At 37.7% G+C, this 18,690-nt stretch overlaps 1 protein-coding gene across 1 annotated transcript in view; it reads left to right on the forward strand.

Moving 5' to 3' along the window:
- Positions 1 to 9,457, forward strand: part of Shcbp1 (SHC binding and spindle associated 1) — a 45,332-nt gene extending 35,875 nt beyond the window's left edge. Inside the window, exons 9-13 of the mRNA XM_021170314.2 lie at positions 1,000 to 1,131; positions 3,614 to 3,732; positions 5,624 to 5,710; positions 6,040 to 6,181; positions 9,043 to 9,457. Coding sequence (XP_021025973.1) covers positions 1,000 to 1,131; positions 3,614 to 3,732; positions 5,624 to 5,710; positions 6,040 to 6,181; positions 9,043 to 9,356 — 794 coding nt within the window. The 3' untranslated portion in view covers positions 9,357 to 9,457. The remainder of the gene's footprint in view (positions 1 to 999; positions 1,132 to 3,613; positions 3,733 to 5,623; positions 5,711 to 6,039; positions 6,182 to 9,042) is intronic.
- The last annotated feature ends 9,233 nt before the right edge of the window (positions 9,458 to 18,690 follow it).

The following is an 18,690-nucleotide window of genomic DNA, read 5'->3' on the forward strand; positions in this document are numbered from 1 at the left end:
TGGGACCATGAGCTCCTCGGTCATATAATTTTGACCAGGTTTAGAGTACCAGGTAAGTAATCTATCCACAGGAGTTGCCTTCATGTCCATTTACAAAGCAATTAGTTATTCCCAAAATAGTCATTCTACCATTATATTAATGAGCATATCCTGTTTGGCAGGTGTGTTTTATCACATGCGTGATCTACAATTAGGTGAGACTGTTGATAAGATTCTTTCTTGGCAGCCTGGATAGCACCTTCTGGTATTGTGAACCTTAGCCAGCATAGAGGGCATTTTCTGCACAGTTCCTACCTCTTTCTTTGTGTCCTACACCAAAAGTATTTTACTCTCAAGTTCTGGTAGGTGACTAAGAGCAATGACAATAGCCTATGTTCTTTTATTGACTTCTGAAATTGTTCTGGCCTACAAGTCATGAGATAGTATACCTCTTGTATTGGACTCTTATTTAAAAGCTTCTTTTTTTCTTATTTAAATTCCTATAATTATTTTGTATTACTATCATCATCATCATTAAAGTAATAGGTTTCCATATAGCTTTTTTTATCCTCAGTTTTCTTTCCCCATTCCCTATCTTCCCAGTACCCCTATATCCCTGCCCAAACCCTTTCATGCCTAGGCCCCCACTTTCATGTCCTTGTATTTAACTGCCTCCTCCTTTAGTGCTCCCTCTGACCATGAAATCTTCCTTGCCTCTATAAAGAATTAAATTCAAATTTTTTTTAAAAAATTAAATTTTGAAGTTATGTATTTAAGGAAAAAAATTGGGTTTCCCTTTGTAGGCCTAGGCTACTCTACTCAGTGTAACACTTTCTATTTCTATCCATTTTCCTGCAAATTTACTATCTTCCTTTCTTATGGTTTTATAGAACTCCACTGTGATATGTGCTTCATTCTCATTGTTCATTCATCAGGTGGTAGGCAGTTAGATTGTCTTAATATGTTTGTATGTAGATGTTTGTCTTCATTCTTCCTAAGTGATTTTACTATCTTCCTTAGGATATGGCCTACCAGATGACATTGTCATAGAAAAGAGGGGCAAAGGAGATACTTTTGTGGATTGCACGGGTATGGATGTTAAAATTTCAGGCATAAAATTTATTCAGCATGATTCTGTGGAAGGAATCTTAAGTAAGTATCTGGATGTTTGTTGTATTTTTTGTTTTGAGCTTTGAGAGAAAAGTTGACTGTGCATGAAAGTTAAAATTTAATGTAATTGAATATATGGGAGGCAGATTAATAACTCATATAGCATGACAATTTAGGAAGCATCAAAGTTTTATAACTTGTTTTATTCTTGGAAACTTATCAGTTTCTTTTCTGTTACTGTTTGTTGTTGTTTGTTTGTTTGTTTGTTTGTTTGTTCTTGTTTTTGAGAGAAGTTCTCACTCTGAACTAGCTGTCCTGGAATTATAGCAAATAGTCATCCTGTCTCAGCCTCTAGAGCCTTGGCTTTATAGGCAAATCTCACCATATCTTGCACAAGTATAACAGTGTTAAAGTTGTGGAACCCTTTAGAGGTGGGACCTAGTAGTAGCTAATTAGATTACAGGGGTTCTAGTCTCAGGAATGGATTAATATAGGTTTCATAGGAGCAGATTAGTTTCCAGGGAGTAAGGTTTTATAAGAATGAACATGATACGGGGCTGGTGAGATTGCTCAGCGGGTAAGAACACTGTTCTACCAAAGGTCCTGAGTTCAAATCCCAGCAACCATATGGTGGCTCACAACCACCCATAATGAGAGCTGATGCCCTCTTCTGCTGCATCTGAAGTCAGCTACAGTGTACTTATGTATAATAATAAATAAATCTTAAAAAAAAAAAAGGATGAACATGATACCTTTGTACTCTTTCTTCCTTGCTAGTACATGTACACCTTCTGCATGCAATTTCTTTTCCTTATGCCTCTCCACATTGTAACATATCTGGGAAAATCTTATCAGATACCTTGCTGTTCCTAGTTTGCAGATACTAGAATCGTGTATCAGGTATTTTGTTATAGACACACAAAAAGTGACCAAGACATTGTACCTGTTAACTGCAGTTAATGTCAGGATGGCTAGCCTGAGAGCTTCTGGGGCTTCTCCTGTATCCACCTCTCATCTCACTCTAGGATCACTGGGATTGTGTGTATGCACTACTATACCAGGCTTTACCACAGTTCTGGGTATTTAAACTTAGGTCCTCATGTTTTGGCAAATGCTTTACCCACTAAGCCAGTCATTTATTATTAAAAATGTAACCTTTAGTTTTTAGGAAATAGTTAAAAATATATACTGCTATATATTTTATGAGTTTGTAACGTGTACCAACATTTAAATGATACCTCTGAAAAATATCCTATTATCTAGTTATGATCTATACCATCACAGTTTGTTACAAACTTTCTCCTTTTCCATTCAGTTTTGGAAATATCAGCCATATTAACTTTAATTTTAACTTTAATAAACTTTCTAGATTTCCTTATATAAAAATCATTTTATCCTTTATATTAAATCTTTATTGAATAAAAAAATCATTCATCTTTTACTTCCTGGGTTTTTTTCTTAATGACTTGAGGACCATATGTGCTTGATTATTGAGAGTAGGTACTGAAAAAGCAAATCTTTATCATCAGTATGCAAACAATGACGTGCAGATTTTGAGTTTACTCACCTCAGCAGGAAGCCTGTCAGCTCTAGGAAAAGGTTTGGCCTAATTGTTTAAATTTGGAATTCCCAAGAGATCATAGAATTTAAGCTTTATGTTTTTATTACTGCCCATAGCGTGTCATGTTTTTACCCATGTGTTGCTTTCAAATTTTATGGTGGGTTTTGTTTTTAAGGTTGCTGTCAGCCAGTTGGCTGCTTTCAGCAAATTATTACCACATCACACACATAAACATAATACATTGTATGGTGAGAGACATGGCGTAGTGTATAACTTATGGTTAAGCTATACATTCACTTAAGTTGTAAAAGCTGATTATATAAGTTCAAAACAAGTTGGTTACACTGTTCTCTTAAAGGCCAAGGTGGTGGTTTAAATGAGAATGGCCCCAAATTGGCTCATACATTTGAGTGTTTGGTTCCCAGTTGGTGGATTATTGGGAAAGATTAGGGGGTGTGGACTTGTTGGAGAAGGTGTGGTTTCAGAGGTGGGCTTATAGATTTCAAAATTTCCACACCAGACTGAGTCTCATTCTCTGTCTGCTGGTTGCTGACCAGGATGTAAAAATCTCTGGTACTTTTTCAGCACCATGTCTGCCTATCCACTACCATGTTCCCCACTGTGATGATAATGATCTTACCCTCTAAAACTGTTACTCTCACACATACACTTTAAATGCTTCTCCTCATAAGAGTTGTCTTGGTCATGATATCTCTTCACAGCAATACACCAGTGACCAACACACCTATTAAATGTAAGCAGCTGAATACACAACAGGATAGGTTAAGTGCCTAATCTTAACCGATCTCAACATATATTATTAGCTTGGCTGCAAAGTGCATCAAAAGTTAAGTCTTTGGGGTTGAGACATTTTTATAAAGAATTATCACAATGTCTAATGCTAGCTTTAAACTGTTTCTGATATTGATATATTACTTAAAATAGTTAATATTTTTGTTACAGTCATTCACCATGGCAAGACCACATTGGAAAACTGTGTACTACAATGTGAAACCACAGGAGTCACAGTGCGCACATCAGCAGAACTTTTCATGAAAAACTCAGATGTATATGGTGCCAAGGTATTGGTTTATCTTTGGAAAAAAGTAATTATGGTATTTAAGTTTGAAATAAATCAATCAAATATGATACCAAGATGTAAATCTATTATTTCTTCAGTGAAAATCAGACACTTACTATCTCCTAGTCACCTAAAATGTAGGTCGTCATTAAACATACGAGCACTCTAGCATCTTATAAACAGGCTATTGAGAATAGAATTGATTATCTAGTGTTCTCAATGGTAAGCCTTAAAAAGTATAGACTCTTAAGATTATACTTTGTGAAACTGAAGAAGTTGTTCAGTGATTAAGAGCATATACTGCACTTTAAAAAGACCCAGATTCAGTTCCCAGTACCCATGTTAGCATACTAACATCTACTTGTGACTTTAGCTCCAGAGATTCTGACATCCTTTTTGTGAACTCTGGGCACCTGTAGTCAAATTCTCACATTCCTACACACAGACCTACACATATAACATATAATTTTAAAATCTTTTTATAAGCTCATAACTTTGTAAATAAGTTTCTAACCATTGAAGCTATTACTGTAAGTGCTTAAGAATTTCACACATGAATACACATATCCACCTCCTTTCCCCTCTCCAATTCTTCCCCTACTTCTCTACTACTTTCCCTCCCAACTTCTTGTGTTTCCTTTTTTAAACCTTCTATATCCATGTACTGCTGCTTATATACATATGTGGTTTAGGGCATGAACTGTCTTAGGCTTGTATGTTTAAATACTTGTGTCTGACTAATGATTGAGACAATGATCATTTTGAATAACTCTATATTTCAACAAAATTGTTAAATAATTTATTAATATAATCAAAAAGTTGATTTGTCTAGAATGAAAACATGTAATCATTAAGTGTGGCACTCTTTACTCCTTATATATGTATATGTATGTCTTTATAAGGGAGTGTATGTGTAATTTTATGTGTGTGCTAGTATGCATCTCTGTTCAGTGTAGTGTGCATGTGTGTTTGTTTGTGTACATGTATGCTTAAGTACACATGCATATGTAAGATAGTAGTTGGCAGTGAGTGTCTTCCTCAATTACTTTTACAGTATTTTTTTGAAGTAGGGTTTCACTGGCTGTGGAGCTCAGTTAGTCTAGCTGATCAGTGACACTTGCTGCAAAACCTGAAAACCTGAGCTTGGTCCATGGGAACCAAAACTATGGAAGAGGAGTATTGATTAGCATTGGTTGTGGGTGCCACAGTAGAGAGAGAAGCTCACCAAGATGATTTGCAGAAGCAGCAGAGTGGCCCAGCCTTCCTAGAAGACTCACCATGACGTGGTTCACTCCAGTTACTTTTATTCAATCATTACACAAAATTAATTGGGGCTGGGAAAGGGTCTACTTACCAAAGTTATTTTGACCTTGCTACCCAAGAGAGCAGACAACTCACCCAAATCTTGGTTCCTTTTTATCATGGCTAGCCATAATCAAAAGTAAGAACTCCCAAGTTTGCCAGGAATGTTCTAGGACTAGGGTTTGTGCGGGTGCAAGCTCTCATGTAGTGCCAAGTACAGATCTTCCAGAGAGATTTTAAATATGTACACTCACGTTTGTACATTCACAGACATCCCCAATATAAATAAATAGGAAGGAAGGAAGGAAAAGCTTTTCTTTTTTATCTTTTCTTTTTAAAATATTTGTTTGTATAGGAGTGTTTTGCCTGCTTCTGTGTCTGTGCACCACATATGTTCCTGGTGCTCATGGGGAAGGGCCAGAAGAGGGTGTCAGATTCCCTGGAATTAGGCTCATGATTTTGTGAGCCACCATATGGGTGCTAGGAATTGAACCCTGGGTCCTCTAGAATAGTAGCCAGTGGTCTTAACTGATGAGCCATCTCTCCTGCCCCTGGTTTGACTTTTTAAAGCTTTACCTCATATTTTATAGGGTGCTGGTATAGAAATATATCCTGGAAGTAAATGTACCCTGACTGACAATGGAATCCATCACTGTAAGGAAGGAATCCTCATTAAGGTAGGTATTGGCTGAAACATATTTTTCTAAAGGTTAGAATGATTTCACCCCTAAAAAGTTATATTTATTTCGTTCTTATGTTGTGCTCTGTTCATTTTTTGTAAAGTATAAACATTGTTTAAATTTTAATAACACTAATAATGATTAAAAATTTCCTAAAAAGCTTTTGTTATCTTCAGATCTACAGAAATAAAAACACTGCTACAACTTACTAATAAGCATAGCTTTTTTAATTTTATTTTTAGAAATAGTGTGGGAAAGGGTAGAGAATTGATGAAACATATGTTTAATATGACAATTCCTTACGACATTTGTTTTCAATGTCACAGGACTTCCTTGATGAACATTATGATATTCCCAAAATATCGATGATAAATAACGTCATACACAATAATGAAGGTTATGGTGTTGTCTTGGTGAAGCCTACAATTTTCTGTGATCTACAGGAAAATACACAAGATGAAATTAATGGTATGCTATATTTAGTAATTTAATTTTAAGGGATGTAAATGTATTTATTAATTGAATATAAAAATAGATATAGTTTACTCTATTTCAGCACCAAATTCTGATGAGGACTTTGGTTTTCTCCCTCAAAAATATTGCTGAAAGTCTAGGGATATAGTTCAGCTTGTAGACTGCTGGCCTAACATGCACAAAACTGTAGTTTCAGTCCCAACATTTGGGAGTTAGAAGCAGGAGGATTGAAGGTCAAAGTTATACTTAACTACAAAGAGCCAGAGATCACTTTTCAAAAAAAAAGAGAGAAAGAAATTTGAGTATGCTTGGTCATAGAGATAGAACAAGGTCAGAGAGAATGGTGAAGCAATTATTGAATCTAAGCATAGAAAATACTTTCAAATTTAGCTTGTTGATCTGTTCATTTGGAGCTTCAGTGTGGTTCAATAAGTCTTCTTGGCTTCTTGTGTATAAAACTAAATGACTTCTGTAGATATTTGTGGAGGATAGAAGTAGGAAATGAATTTTCTAAATTTGAGGTTTCTTTTGCATTTACTTTTCATTGGTAAATGTAAGTTTCTCTCAGTTACCACTTTTCCTGACAGAAAAGGTAAGCACACACAGTGGAAATTTGTAAATCTCAAGCCACTGATGTGTAAATCACTTTTAAATATAAGACCTAAAGAAGTAAAAAGTCTTAGTATGGCTGTGGAAATTTGCAGTGGTTTAAAGAATAGGCCTTGTCATCCTTCAGGAGCCCTTCCACTCAGGACAGAGCAGAGAACAACTGAGACGTGTGTTGAACAGAGCCTTACCTTTAAAGCTCTGGAGGACGAGTCTACGCCCAATGCTACTCGTGTCATTCGTCTGCAGAGTCCGTGGTATAGATCTTAGGACTAAGCTCTGTCTTGGCTGGAATCATTCTGTTGCCCCATTGATTAAGATACACAGATTCAAGCTAATTTCTTATGCTTTGAATCTTCAGCAACCAGCTAGGAAAAACAAAAACAAAAGACTTGCCTAAATAGACTTAATCACATTAAAAGATAATAATCACATTGGACGATAATAACAAAATATTTTTGCATTTAGCAATCATGAGAGTGTCAGGAGCTATCTAGGAAAGGCTAAGGCTAGCAGATGACCTTTCTCAAGGTAACCCACCATTTTTGCATGGATGAGCTCTGAGAGGCAAGGTCCCTAGACACTTCTTCTCAGGATTGCTTCTTGCAGCTGATATACCTTTCCTGTCACTATTATATAGCCTAAGGATTCCTGGGCATTAACCTACCCTGTTGAGCAGATTTCCTGCAGATCAACATAAAGGTGAACTTTCATTAATACTGTTTAGATGAATTAATGATAGAATTCCTCATTTGATTCAAATAATTTTAGAAAGAAAGTTTTAAGATGGTTTTATTTGTTTTACTAGAAATATGTAATAAAATTAGAATCAAGAATAAAATAAGCCCACTTCTTATAATTAGTAAGTAAGAGTTGCATAATAAGCAATACAATGAGCTTTTATAATTACACTAAAAAACCATATATGCTTGGGAGAAATTTGTGTTAAAGCAAAAACATTCCGGTGCAAGGATGAAGCCACAAGTGTGCACTATGATAAGGCAAGGTCATGTAAAGACTTGCTTTGAACTTATGATGAGCTTACAATGTGAAACAGTGCTTTGTACTTATTATTAATACTTCTCTGTAATTCCCCTTTCATGTAACATTTTATCTATGAGGTAATTCTTATATAAAGAACTTCTTGTCTAAAAAGCTATGAAAAAAAAAAAAGCTGCCGGGCGTGGTGGCGCACGCCTTTAGTCCCAGCACTCGGGAGGCAGAGGCAGGCGGATTTCTGAGTTCGAGGCCAGCCTGGTCTACAAAGTGAGTGCCAGGACAGCCAGGGCTACACAGAGAAACCCTGTCTCGAAAAACCAAAAAAAAAAAAAAAAAAAAAAAAAGCTGAAAGTAATAAAGACAGATGGTATAACTAGTTTCCACCTCACCTGGTGTGTGTGTTGTCTGTGTGAGTGGCTTTTTTCCTTTCCGTTCTTCTCTCTCTGGTTCAAAAAGAGGTAATGAGCTTTCTAGCCAGTGAGAGGCTTCTTAGCTGACTGGCCAGAGACAAAAGCACTAGCAATAAATCCTTTTCATAATTGTCCAGCACTTGTTCAAGCACAGAGAGTTAGAGCAAAAGGAAGCCAGTGGTTTTCATCCAGAAAATAAGCAAGAGAGTGTTAAGTTTGCAGAAGCCATCAGCTTCTCACCCCCAGAGTTACAGAGCTGGAGATCATCCAACTCTGTTCCACCTCAACTCCAAACCCCAGGAGGCCAGGGCAGGCCACCAGCATGAGAGTACAACTCGTTTTTTGGTTTTTTTTTTAATTTGGTTTTTCAAGACAGGGTTTCTCTGTGTAGCCCTGGCTGTCCTGGAACTCACTCTGTAGACCAGGCTGGCCTCGAACTCAGAAATCCGCCTGCCTCTGCCTCCCAAGTGCTGGGATTAAAGGCGTGCGCCACCACACCCGGCTGAGAGTAGTACAACTCTTGAGGATGGGAACTAGCTGGTAGATTATGAGTTTAACAACTAGCTCCCAGTACATAGCTTAGCAGATAGTAAATATCTAGGAAAATATCTGTCCAGTGGCTGAGATTTTAGGATGAAGAAGGTAAACAAAGTTTAAAATTAATGACCCTATTAATGAAACTTTGCAAGAAGATCTAAGTAGCTACTCATTGAGGTTCTTATAGTAAAGAAATTCTATAAACTCTTGGCAGAAAATACTTGAATCTAAAAGACTGTATTATAAATATCTCCTTGTTTGTTTAAACTGTATATTTAACTTCATTATAATTTGTTTCCTCAGACAATATGGTTCAGAAAAATAAAGAGGCAGATGTCACTGAAGGATTAGATCTGGAAGAAATGCTTCAGTGTGTGGCTAGCAAAATGGAGCCTTATGCCACAGCTGACTTTAATGAACAAGCTAAGGGAAACTGTGAAATTATAAATGAACTACTTGCTATTTCCATGCAAAAAGGCCGGATGAAGAAAAGACTGAGTGAACTTGGGATCACACAAGCTGATGACAACATAATGTCACAGGAGATGTTTATTGAAATTATGGGGAACCAGTTTAAGTGGAATGGCAAAGGGAGTTTTGGCACATTTCTTTACTAGCTACAATAATATCAATACTCACAAAATACTGTATTTTGAACACGTCTTAAGTATGCTGCTTATATACTTTGCTTCATGGCTGTGTATTATATAAAGTGTACTTGATTAAGCTTGTGTGAAATGTGGATTTATTTCTATCTACATGTATTACATACAAAGCACACCTTTGTAAGAAAGCCACAAAAAACATAAAATATGACTGTAGATATAGTGAAGGAAGATGAAATATTGTAACTTGTGAGTTGTCTAGGAGCCAGCGGCCCTGGCCTGGGGCTGAGAACAAAGCAGAACAGGCCCAGGCATGCCAGGGCAGAGCTGTTGTTAAGGCATTCCTAAGAACATCTTGCCGGTAAAGATGGAAAGGTATTCAAGGACAAACAGGGCTATATTATCTGAGTCAACACCATCTGGCCGGAACCTCCCCTCTGTCTGTTACCCTTTGGCGCCAGGTAAAGTCATACATCAACTGGTTGTTATGTGAACAAAGATAAGCCCCAAGCCCACCGGAACAAAGTCCTGATGCCCCTTTTTGCTGACATGTAATCTTTCTGTTAATGTTTTAATGAGCCAATCCCGTACCTTTGCTAAAATTCCTCATACCCCCTAACCCTTTGCTTCTATAAAAATCCCTAGCTTCCGAGCCCCAGGGTCGACTTCCCTGCCTCCTATGTGAGGTACGTGTCGGCCTAGAGCTCTGCCAATAAAGCCTCGTGCGTCTTTCATCAAGAAGGATTCTTGTGTTAGTGGGTGCATCCTGTCCCTGGACTAGAGTGGGGATCCCCATATCTGGGGTCCCACAGTAGTTCAGTAGTAGAGCATTTGTCTAACATGTCCAAGGCCCAATGCCCAAGGTACAATACCCAGCTCTCCCTGCTTCCCTCCCCAAAATAAAACCAATGGAGATTTCTTGTCTAGAAAAATCTCTTCTTCACTCTGCCATATTGAGTCTGCTAGTACTTTTTTTCTTGTAAATACCCTTCAGCATTGAAAATGAAAGAGAAAGGAAATGCAAGATGTGAGAATAGCATGCATTAGGTGCCAGGTGTTCCTTTGTGTGTTTGTTATAGTAGATATAGCAGTTGCTGTCCAGAAGCTCAGTGTGTAAACCATGCTGGACTCAGATTCATCTTGACCTGCCTACCTCTGCCTCCCATGTGCTGATATTAAAAACACATACCACCATAACTAGTTTGAATGGGACACATTTTTATATTGAAATGTATTGTCATCAAAAAAGAAAAACTAGGTTACAGGTATGAAACAAATGTGTTCAGAGCCACTATTGAATATAAATTATTAATAAGAAAGTAACTATATTCTAATTCTTTTTCACTCTCCACCCCTCCTGTTGGTCTCCCTTTCTTGCCTCCCCAACTTTTCTAGTTAAGACAATAATGTTATACCTCAGGCTGATTTAAAATTAGTCATTAATGTCCTAAAGATTAGGGGTTAAGGTTAGGGTTGTTTTAGGGTTAGTGATAGAGTTGTTAGGGTTAGGGGTTAGGGCTCAGGCAGCAGGTTAAGGACTCTTCTTTATGTCATTTAAATGCATGTAAAACTTTTTAAGTATTCAAAAGTGTGTTGCAGTTAACAGTTTGTCCCTGACTCCATTTTAGGCATCTGGAAATTTAATAAAACTGTTGTTTGAAATGTTCCTTATTCCTCTGCTCATCAGTTAAAACCTCTCAAAACCTCTTCCCACAGGTAAAGTTTCATGAGCTAGGTCAACATTGCCCTCATCTAGGTAGTCCAAAATCAGTAAGATATTGTGAGACTTGGGGATTTATACATCACAGGGTGAAAGCTCAGAGTAACCTAATTTGATGAGATTGAATCGAGGGATAAATGTGGAACAAGACAGTTTAAACACAAAACTAGGTCTTTCTTGTTTGGCATATGAAGGCTCCAAATTACTAGGGTAGCACAAATAAAGACCAATTTTGAAATATAGTAGCCCAGTGGTGGGCTGAGGATTAGGGACACAAAATATATAATATATTTATCACAGTTCCTCCTGTTGTGGTGGTCTGCTACCAAAAATAATATATGACAGGAAAATTGGTAATATAATATCACATTTAAGATAATAAAATTAACATTTTCCTTGAAATTCAGTATAAGAATTTCTGTTTTGAAAACCGGACTGAGTAGGGCCACAAGACTCTTCCAGTCTGACCAGCACCGGGATAGCTAGGGCACAAGGTCGGCTGACACCTGCCAGCTACCCACGACACCCGCCACAGGATTTTGAGAATTCTGGTGAGTGGAACACAGCTTATGCTCCAGTCCAATTGTGCGGGACCTGAGACTGCTTTGGTTGGGGAGGCAGAAACCCGGCCTGAGTAGGGCCACAAGCCTCTTCCGGTCTGACCAGCACCTGGGTCAAGTAACATATAAAGGCAAGCCTGTCAGAATTACACTGGATTTTTCACCATAGACTATGAAAGCCAGAAGGGCCTGGACAGATGTTATACAGAAACTAAAAGAACACAATTTCCAGCCCAGGCTACTATACCCAGCCAAACTCTCAATTACCATAGATGGAGAAACCAAAGTATTCCACGATAAAACCAAATTCACATATTATCTTTCCACGAATCCAGCACTTCAAAGGATAATAACAGAAAAAAACCAATACAAGGACGGAAACAACGTCATAGAAAGAGCAAGAAGGTAATCCCTCAACAAACCTAAAGGAAGATAGCCACAAAAACAGAACACCAACTCTAACAACAAAAATAAAAGGAAGCAACAATAACTTCTCCCTAATATCTCTTAATATCAATGGACTCAACTCCCCAATAAAAAGACATAGACAAACAGGCTGGCTACAGAAACAGGACCCAACATTTTGCTGCTTACAGGAAACTCATCTCAGAGAAAAAGATAGACACTACCTCAGAATGAAAGGCTGGAAAACAATTTTCCAAGCAAATGGTAGGAAGAAACAAGCTGGTGTAGCCATTATAATATCTGATAAGATTGACTTCCAACCCAAAGTCATCAAAAAAGACAAGGAAGGGCACTTCATTCGCATCAAAGGTAAAATCCTCCAAGAGGAACTATCAATTCTGAATATCTATGCTCCAAATACAAGGGCAGCCTCATTCATTAAAGATACTTTAGTAAAGCTCAAAGCACACATTGCACCTCACACAATAATAGTGGGAGACTTCAACACACCACTTTCACCAATGGACAGATCATGGAAACAGAAACTAAACAGGGACACAGTGAAACTAACAGAGGTTATGAAACAAATGGATCTGACAGATATCTACAGAACATTTTATCCTAAAACGAAAGAATATACCTTCTTCTCAGCACCTCACGGTTCCTTCTCCAAAATTGACCACATAATTGGTCACAAAACAAGCCTCAATATATACAAAAATATTGAAATTGTCCCATGCACCCTATCAGATCACCATGGACTAAGACTGATCTTCAATAACAAAATAAATAATAGAAAGCCAACACACACGTGGAAACTAAACAACACTCTTCTCAATGATACCTTGGTCAAGAAAGAAATAAAGAAAGAAATTAAGGACTTTCTGGAGTTTAATGAAAATGAAGCCACAACATACCCAAACTTATGGGACACACTGAAAGCATTTCTAAGAGGAAAACTCATAGCTCTGAGTGCCTCCAAAAAGAAACTAGAGAGAGCACACATTAGCAGCTTGACAACACACCTAAAAGCTCTAGAACGAAAGGAAGCAAATTCACCCAAGAGGAGTAGACAGCAGGAAATAATCAAACTCAGGGGTGAAATCAACCAAGTGGAAACAAGAAGAACAATTCAAAGAATCAACCAATCGAGTAGCTGGTTCTTTGAGAAAATCAACAAGATAGATAAATGCTTAGCCAGACTCACTAGAGGGCATAGGGAAAGTACTCTAATTAACAAAATCAGAAATGAAAAGGGAGACATAACAACAGACCCTGAAGAAATCCAAAACACCATCAGATCATTCTACAAAAGGCTATACTCAACAAAACTGAAGATCCTAGATGAAATGGACAAGTTTCTAGACAGATACCAGGTACCAAAGTTAAATCAAGATCAGGTTAATGATCTAAACAGTCCCATATCCCCTAAAGAAATAGAAGCAGTCATTAATAGTCTCCCAACCAAGAAAAGCCCAGGACCAGATGGGTTTAGTGCAGAGTTCTATGAAACCTTCAAAGAAGATCTAATCCCAGTTCTTCACAAACTATTCCACAAAATAGTATCAGAAGGTACTCTACCGAACTCATTCTATGAAGCCACAATTACTCTGATACCTAAACCACATAAAGACCCAACAAAAATAGAGAACTTCAGACGAATTTCCCTTATGAATATTGATGCAAAAATCCTCAATAAAGTTCTCGCTAACCGAATTCAAGAACACATCAAAACAATCATCCATCCTGACCAAGTAGGATTCATCCCAGGGATACAAGGATGGTTCAATATACGAAAATCCATCACTGTAATCCATTATATAAACAAACTCAAAGACAAAAACCACATGATCATCTCGTTAGATGCTGAAAAAGCATTTGACAAAATCCAACACCCATTCATGATAAAATTCTTGGAAAGATCAGGAATTCAAGGCCCATACCTAACCATGATAAAAGCAATATACAGCAAACCAGTACCCAACATCAAAGTAAATGGTGAGAAGCTGGAAGCAATCCCACTAAAATCAGGGACTAGACAAGGCAGCCCACTCTCTCCATACCTATTCAACATTGTACTTGAAGTCCTAGCCACAGCAATTAGACAACAAAAGGAAATCAAGGGGATACAAATCAGAAAAGAAGAAGTCAAAATATCGCTTTTTGCAGATGATATGATAGTATACATAAGTGACCCTAAAAATTCCACCAGAGAACTCCTAAGCCTGATAAACAGCTTCGGTGAAGTACTGGATATAAAATTTACCCAAGCAAGTCAATGGCCTTTCTGTACACAAAGGATAAACAAGCAGAGAAGGAAATTAGGGAAACAACACCCTTCTCAATAGTCACAAACAATATAAAATACCTTGGCGTGACTCTAACTAAGGAAGTGAAAGATCTGTATGACAAGAACTTCAAGTCCCTGAAGAAAGAAATTAAAGAAGATCTCAGAAGATGGAAAAACCTCCCATGCTCATGGATTGGCAGGATCAACATTGTAAAAATGGCTATCTTGCCAAAAGCAATCTACAGATTCAATGCAATCCCCATCAAAATTCCAACTCAATTCTTCAACGAATTGGAAAGGGCAATCTGCAAATTCATCTGGAACAACAAATAACCTAGGATAGCAAAAACTCTTCTCAAGGATAAAAGAACCTCTGGAGGAATCACCATGCCTGACCTAAAGCTGTACTACAGAGCAATTGTGATAAAAACTGCATGCTACTGGTATAACGACAGACAAGTAGACCAATGGAACAGAATTGAAGACCCTGAGATCAACCCACATACCTATGGTCACTTGATCTTTGACAAGGGAGCAAAAACCATCCAGTGGAAAAAAGACAGCATTTTCAACAAATGGTGCTGGCACAACTGGCGGTTATCATGTAGAAGAATGCGAATTGATCCATTCCTATCTCCTTGTACCAAGGTCAAATCTAAGTGGATTAAGGAACTCCACATAAAACCAGAGACACTGAAACTTATAGAGGAGAAAGTAGGGAAAAGCCTCGAAGATATGGGTACAGGGGAAAAATTCCTGAATAGAACAGCAAAGGCTTGTGCTGTAAGATCGAGAATCGATAAATGGGACCTCATAAACTTGCAAAGCTTCTTTCTGTAAGGCAAAAGACACCGTCAATAAGACAAAAAGACCACCAACAGATTGGGAAAGGATCTTTACCTATCCTAAATCAGATAGGGGACTAATATCCAATATATATAAAGAACTCAAGAAGGTGGACTCCAGAAAATCAAATAACCCCATTCAAAATTGGGTCTCAGAACTGAACAAAGAATTCTCACCTGAGGAATACCGAATGGCAGAGAAGCACCTGAAGAAATGTTCAACATCCTTAATCATCAGGGAAATGCAAATCAAAACAACCCTGAGATTCCACCTCACACCAGTCAGAATGGCTAAGATCAAAAATTCAGGTGACAGCAGATGCTGGCGAGGATGTGGAGAAAGAGGAACACTCCTTCATTGTTGGTGGGATTGCAAGCTGATACAACCACTCTGGAAATCAGTCTGGTGGTTCCTCAGAAAATTGGACATAATACTACCAGAGGATCCAGCAATACCTCTCCTGGGCATATATCCAGAAGATGTTCCAACCTGTAAGAAGGACACATGCTCCACTATGTTCATAGCAGCCTTATTTATAATAGCCAGAAGCTGGAAAGAACCCAGATGCCCCTCAACAGAGGAATGGATACAGAAAATGTGGTACATTTACACAATGGAGTACTACTCAGCTATTAAAAGGAATGAATTTATGAAATTCCTAGGCAAATGGATGGATCTGGAGGGCATCATCCTGAGTGAGGTAACATATTCACAAAGGAACTCACACAATATGTACTCACTGATAAGTGGATATTAGCCCAAAAACTTAGGATACCCAAGATATAAGATACAATTTGTTAAACGCATGAAACTCAAGAAGAACGAAGACCAAAGTGTGGACACTGTGCCCCTTCTTGGAATTGGGAACAAAACACCCATGGAAAGAGATAAAGTTTGGAGCTGTGATGAAAGGATGGACCATCTAAAGACTGCCATATCCAGGGATCCATCCCATAATCAGCTTCCAAACGCTGACACCATTGCATACACTAGCAAGATTTTGCTGAAAGTACCCAGACATAGCTGTCTCTTGTGAGACAATGCCGGGGCCTAGCAAACACAGAAGTGGATGCTCACAGTCAGCTATTGGATGGATCACAGGGCCCCCAATGGAGGAGCTAGAGAAAGTACCCAAGGAGCTAAAGGGAACTGCAACCCCATAGGTGGAACATTATTATGAACTAACCAGTACCCCAGAGCTCTTGACTCTAGCTGCATTTGTATCAAAAGATGGCCTAGTCGGCCATCACTGGAAAGAGAGGCCCATTGGACTTGCCAACTTTATATGCCCCAGTACAGGGGAATGCCAGGGCCAAGGGGTGGGGGTGGGTGGGTGGGTGACTGGGAGGGGGAGTGTATTGGGGACTTTTTGGATAGCATTGGAAATGTAATTGAGGAAAATACCTAATAAAAAATACATATATAATACCTTGAAAAAAAAAAGAATTTCTGTTTTATATTTTAACTATTATTTCACTACTAATTCAGTATTTGAGCTTTCTCATTTAATAAACTCATGTGTATGACCTACAGAAATTAAAAAAAAAATACTCTTAAATCTATAAACATACTTTTAATGGCAAATTACCTTGAAAACAGAAAAATAAGTAATTCTCACCATGTAATGTTTTTATTTTTAAAGACTTCACAAGAGCTAGTGAACTAAAACATTTTCCAGGCTAAATTATACCTTATTCTCTTATACTGTTTTTAATGTATTAACAATAAAAAGATGCCATCAATTTTATGTTTTACTCTCATGAGAAAAGATAATAGCCTAAGGAAAATAAGAAGTATACACAAATATACATACCCATACACATAGACATACTCACAGTGACAGACCCATATTTCATTCAAAATCTCTGTAGCCAAGAAAATGTTTAATGTTTTCAGTATAAACTTAATTGACAAAACAATGTACATTTTTCTTCTGATTGTTTATAAAAATTGCTCCTAAAGTACTCCCACACTCACTTCCAGACCATTAGATACTGCTAAACTGTGGTTTGCTGAGAATGAAGGATCTTTGTTAGAGACAAAAACTTATTAAGAGCAAGAAAAATTCATTCTAGTGGGACATAGAATTTTTTCAAAACAAATTTCTATGTATGCTCATTAATTCCCACTCCAAACTCATAAACAGAAATACAAATCTCTTGAATTTTTTTGACTGTTGCAGTAAATCTCCAACCCACATAAGCCCAGGCAATGAAAACACAACTCAATTAATATGAATACATGCTATGTGCCTCGATTGGGCAGATCTACCACTGCACTACCATCCTCCCAAGAGACCCCTTATAGGTTGCAGTTTCTCTAGGCCATGTGCTTCTCCACTTTCCTTTTTCTGCCACCATTGTTCTCTCTCTCTCTCTCTCTCTCTCTCTCTCTCTCTCTCTCTCTCTCTCTCTCTCTCTCTCTCTCTCTCTCTCTCCCCCCAAAACCTTCAGCTCCACCTTCCCCTCTTTCTCCGCCCAATCCCCAGGCTCTAGCCTCCAAACAAGGAATGAGTCAGCACTCAGGTGATTTCCTGTAAACCTTCTTCTCACCTTAATTTATAAATAAATCTGATTATGGGATAAGGTGAGAAGAAGGTTTACAGGAAATCACCTGAGTGCTGACTCATTCCTTGTTTGGAGTCCCTCACAAAAGAACAGAGTTCACATCAAATACAATTAGCCCCAGGGCTATCCACAAAAATGACTAACATATGGAAAGACAATGAAGTATTTAATAGCCTCTTCTAGAACACATTCAACCTCCAAAATGGGGAATTTTCCTGAGAACCATAAACTAGTTTTATGGTTAATTCATTAAATAGAGATCAAAACACCCTTTTAAAGTCTTTTGTTGTGGCATTATATCATTTAATAAATGCTGAAATTCAACATGTTCTGTTACTATTACTTAGAACAAATTTCTTAATGTTGTGACCCTTTATTACAGTTATCACATTGTGATGACCTGAAACCATAAAATTATTTTCATTGCTACTTCATAATTGTAATTTTTCTACTCTTATGGATCTTAATGTTTGTTTTCTGATGGTCTTAGGTGACCCTTGTGAAAGCATCTTTCAAATCCCTCAAAGGTATTGCAACTCACAGGTTGAGAAACGGTGACAAAGAAGGACACCCAGCATGGGAACTTAGCTTAGATATTTTACTATTTAGCATGTATAAGGACTTTTATTTGATCTTAAGCTCATGAAATACTGTCCCATTTAAACACTAAAATATTAATATTTTAAGCAATATAAATGAAATTTCCAGCAAATACCACAAAAGTATTTTAAGTTGAAAATAGATTCTTTTTCATACATCTCACAGAGCTTCCTTTCCTTTCACTCTTCCCAGCTCATCACCTCTCTTCTTCCCCAATCAACTCCCCTTCATCTCCTATCAGAAGAGCAGGGCTCCAAAAGATAACCAAATATGACAAAACAAAACAGACAAGACAATAACCCTCCCACAGAAGCTGGACAAGGCAACCAAACATGAGGAAAAGTGTCCCAAGAGCAGA

The sequence above is a fragment of the Mus caroli genome, unplaced genomic scaffold (assembly GCF_978045245.1).
Source record: "Mus caroli unplaced genomic scaffold, Mus_caroli_1 scaffold_10, whole genome shotgun sequence".
NCBI lineage: Eukaryota > Metazoa > Chordata > Mammalia > Rodentia > Muridae > Mus > Mus caroli.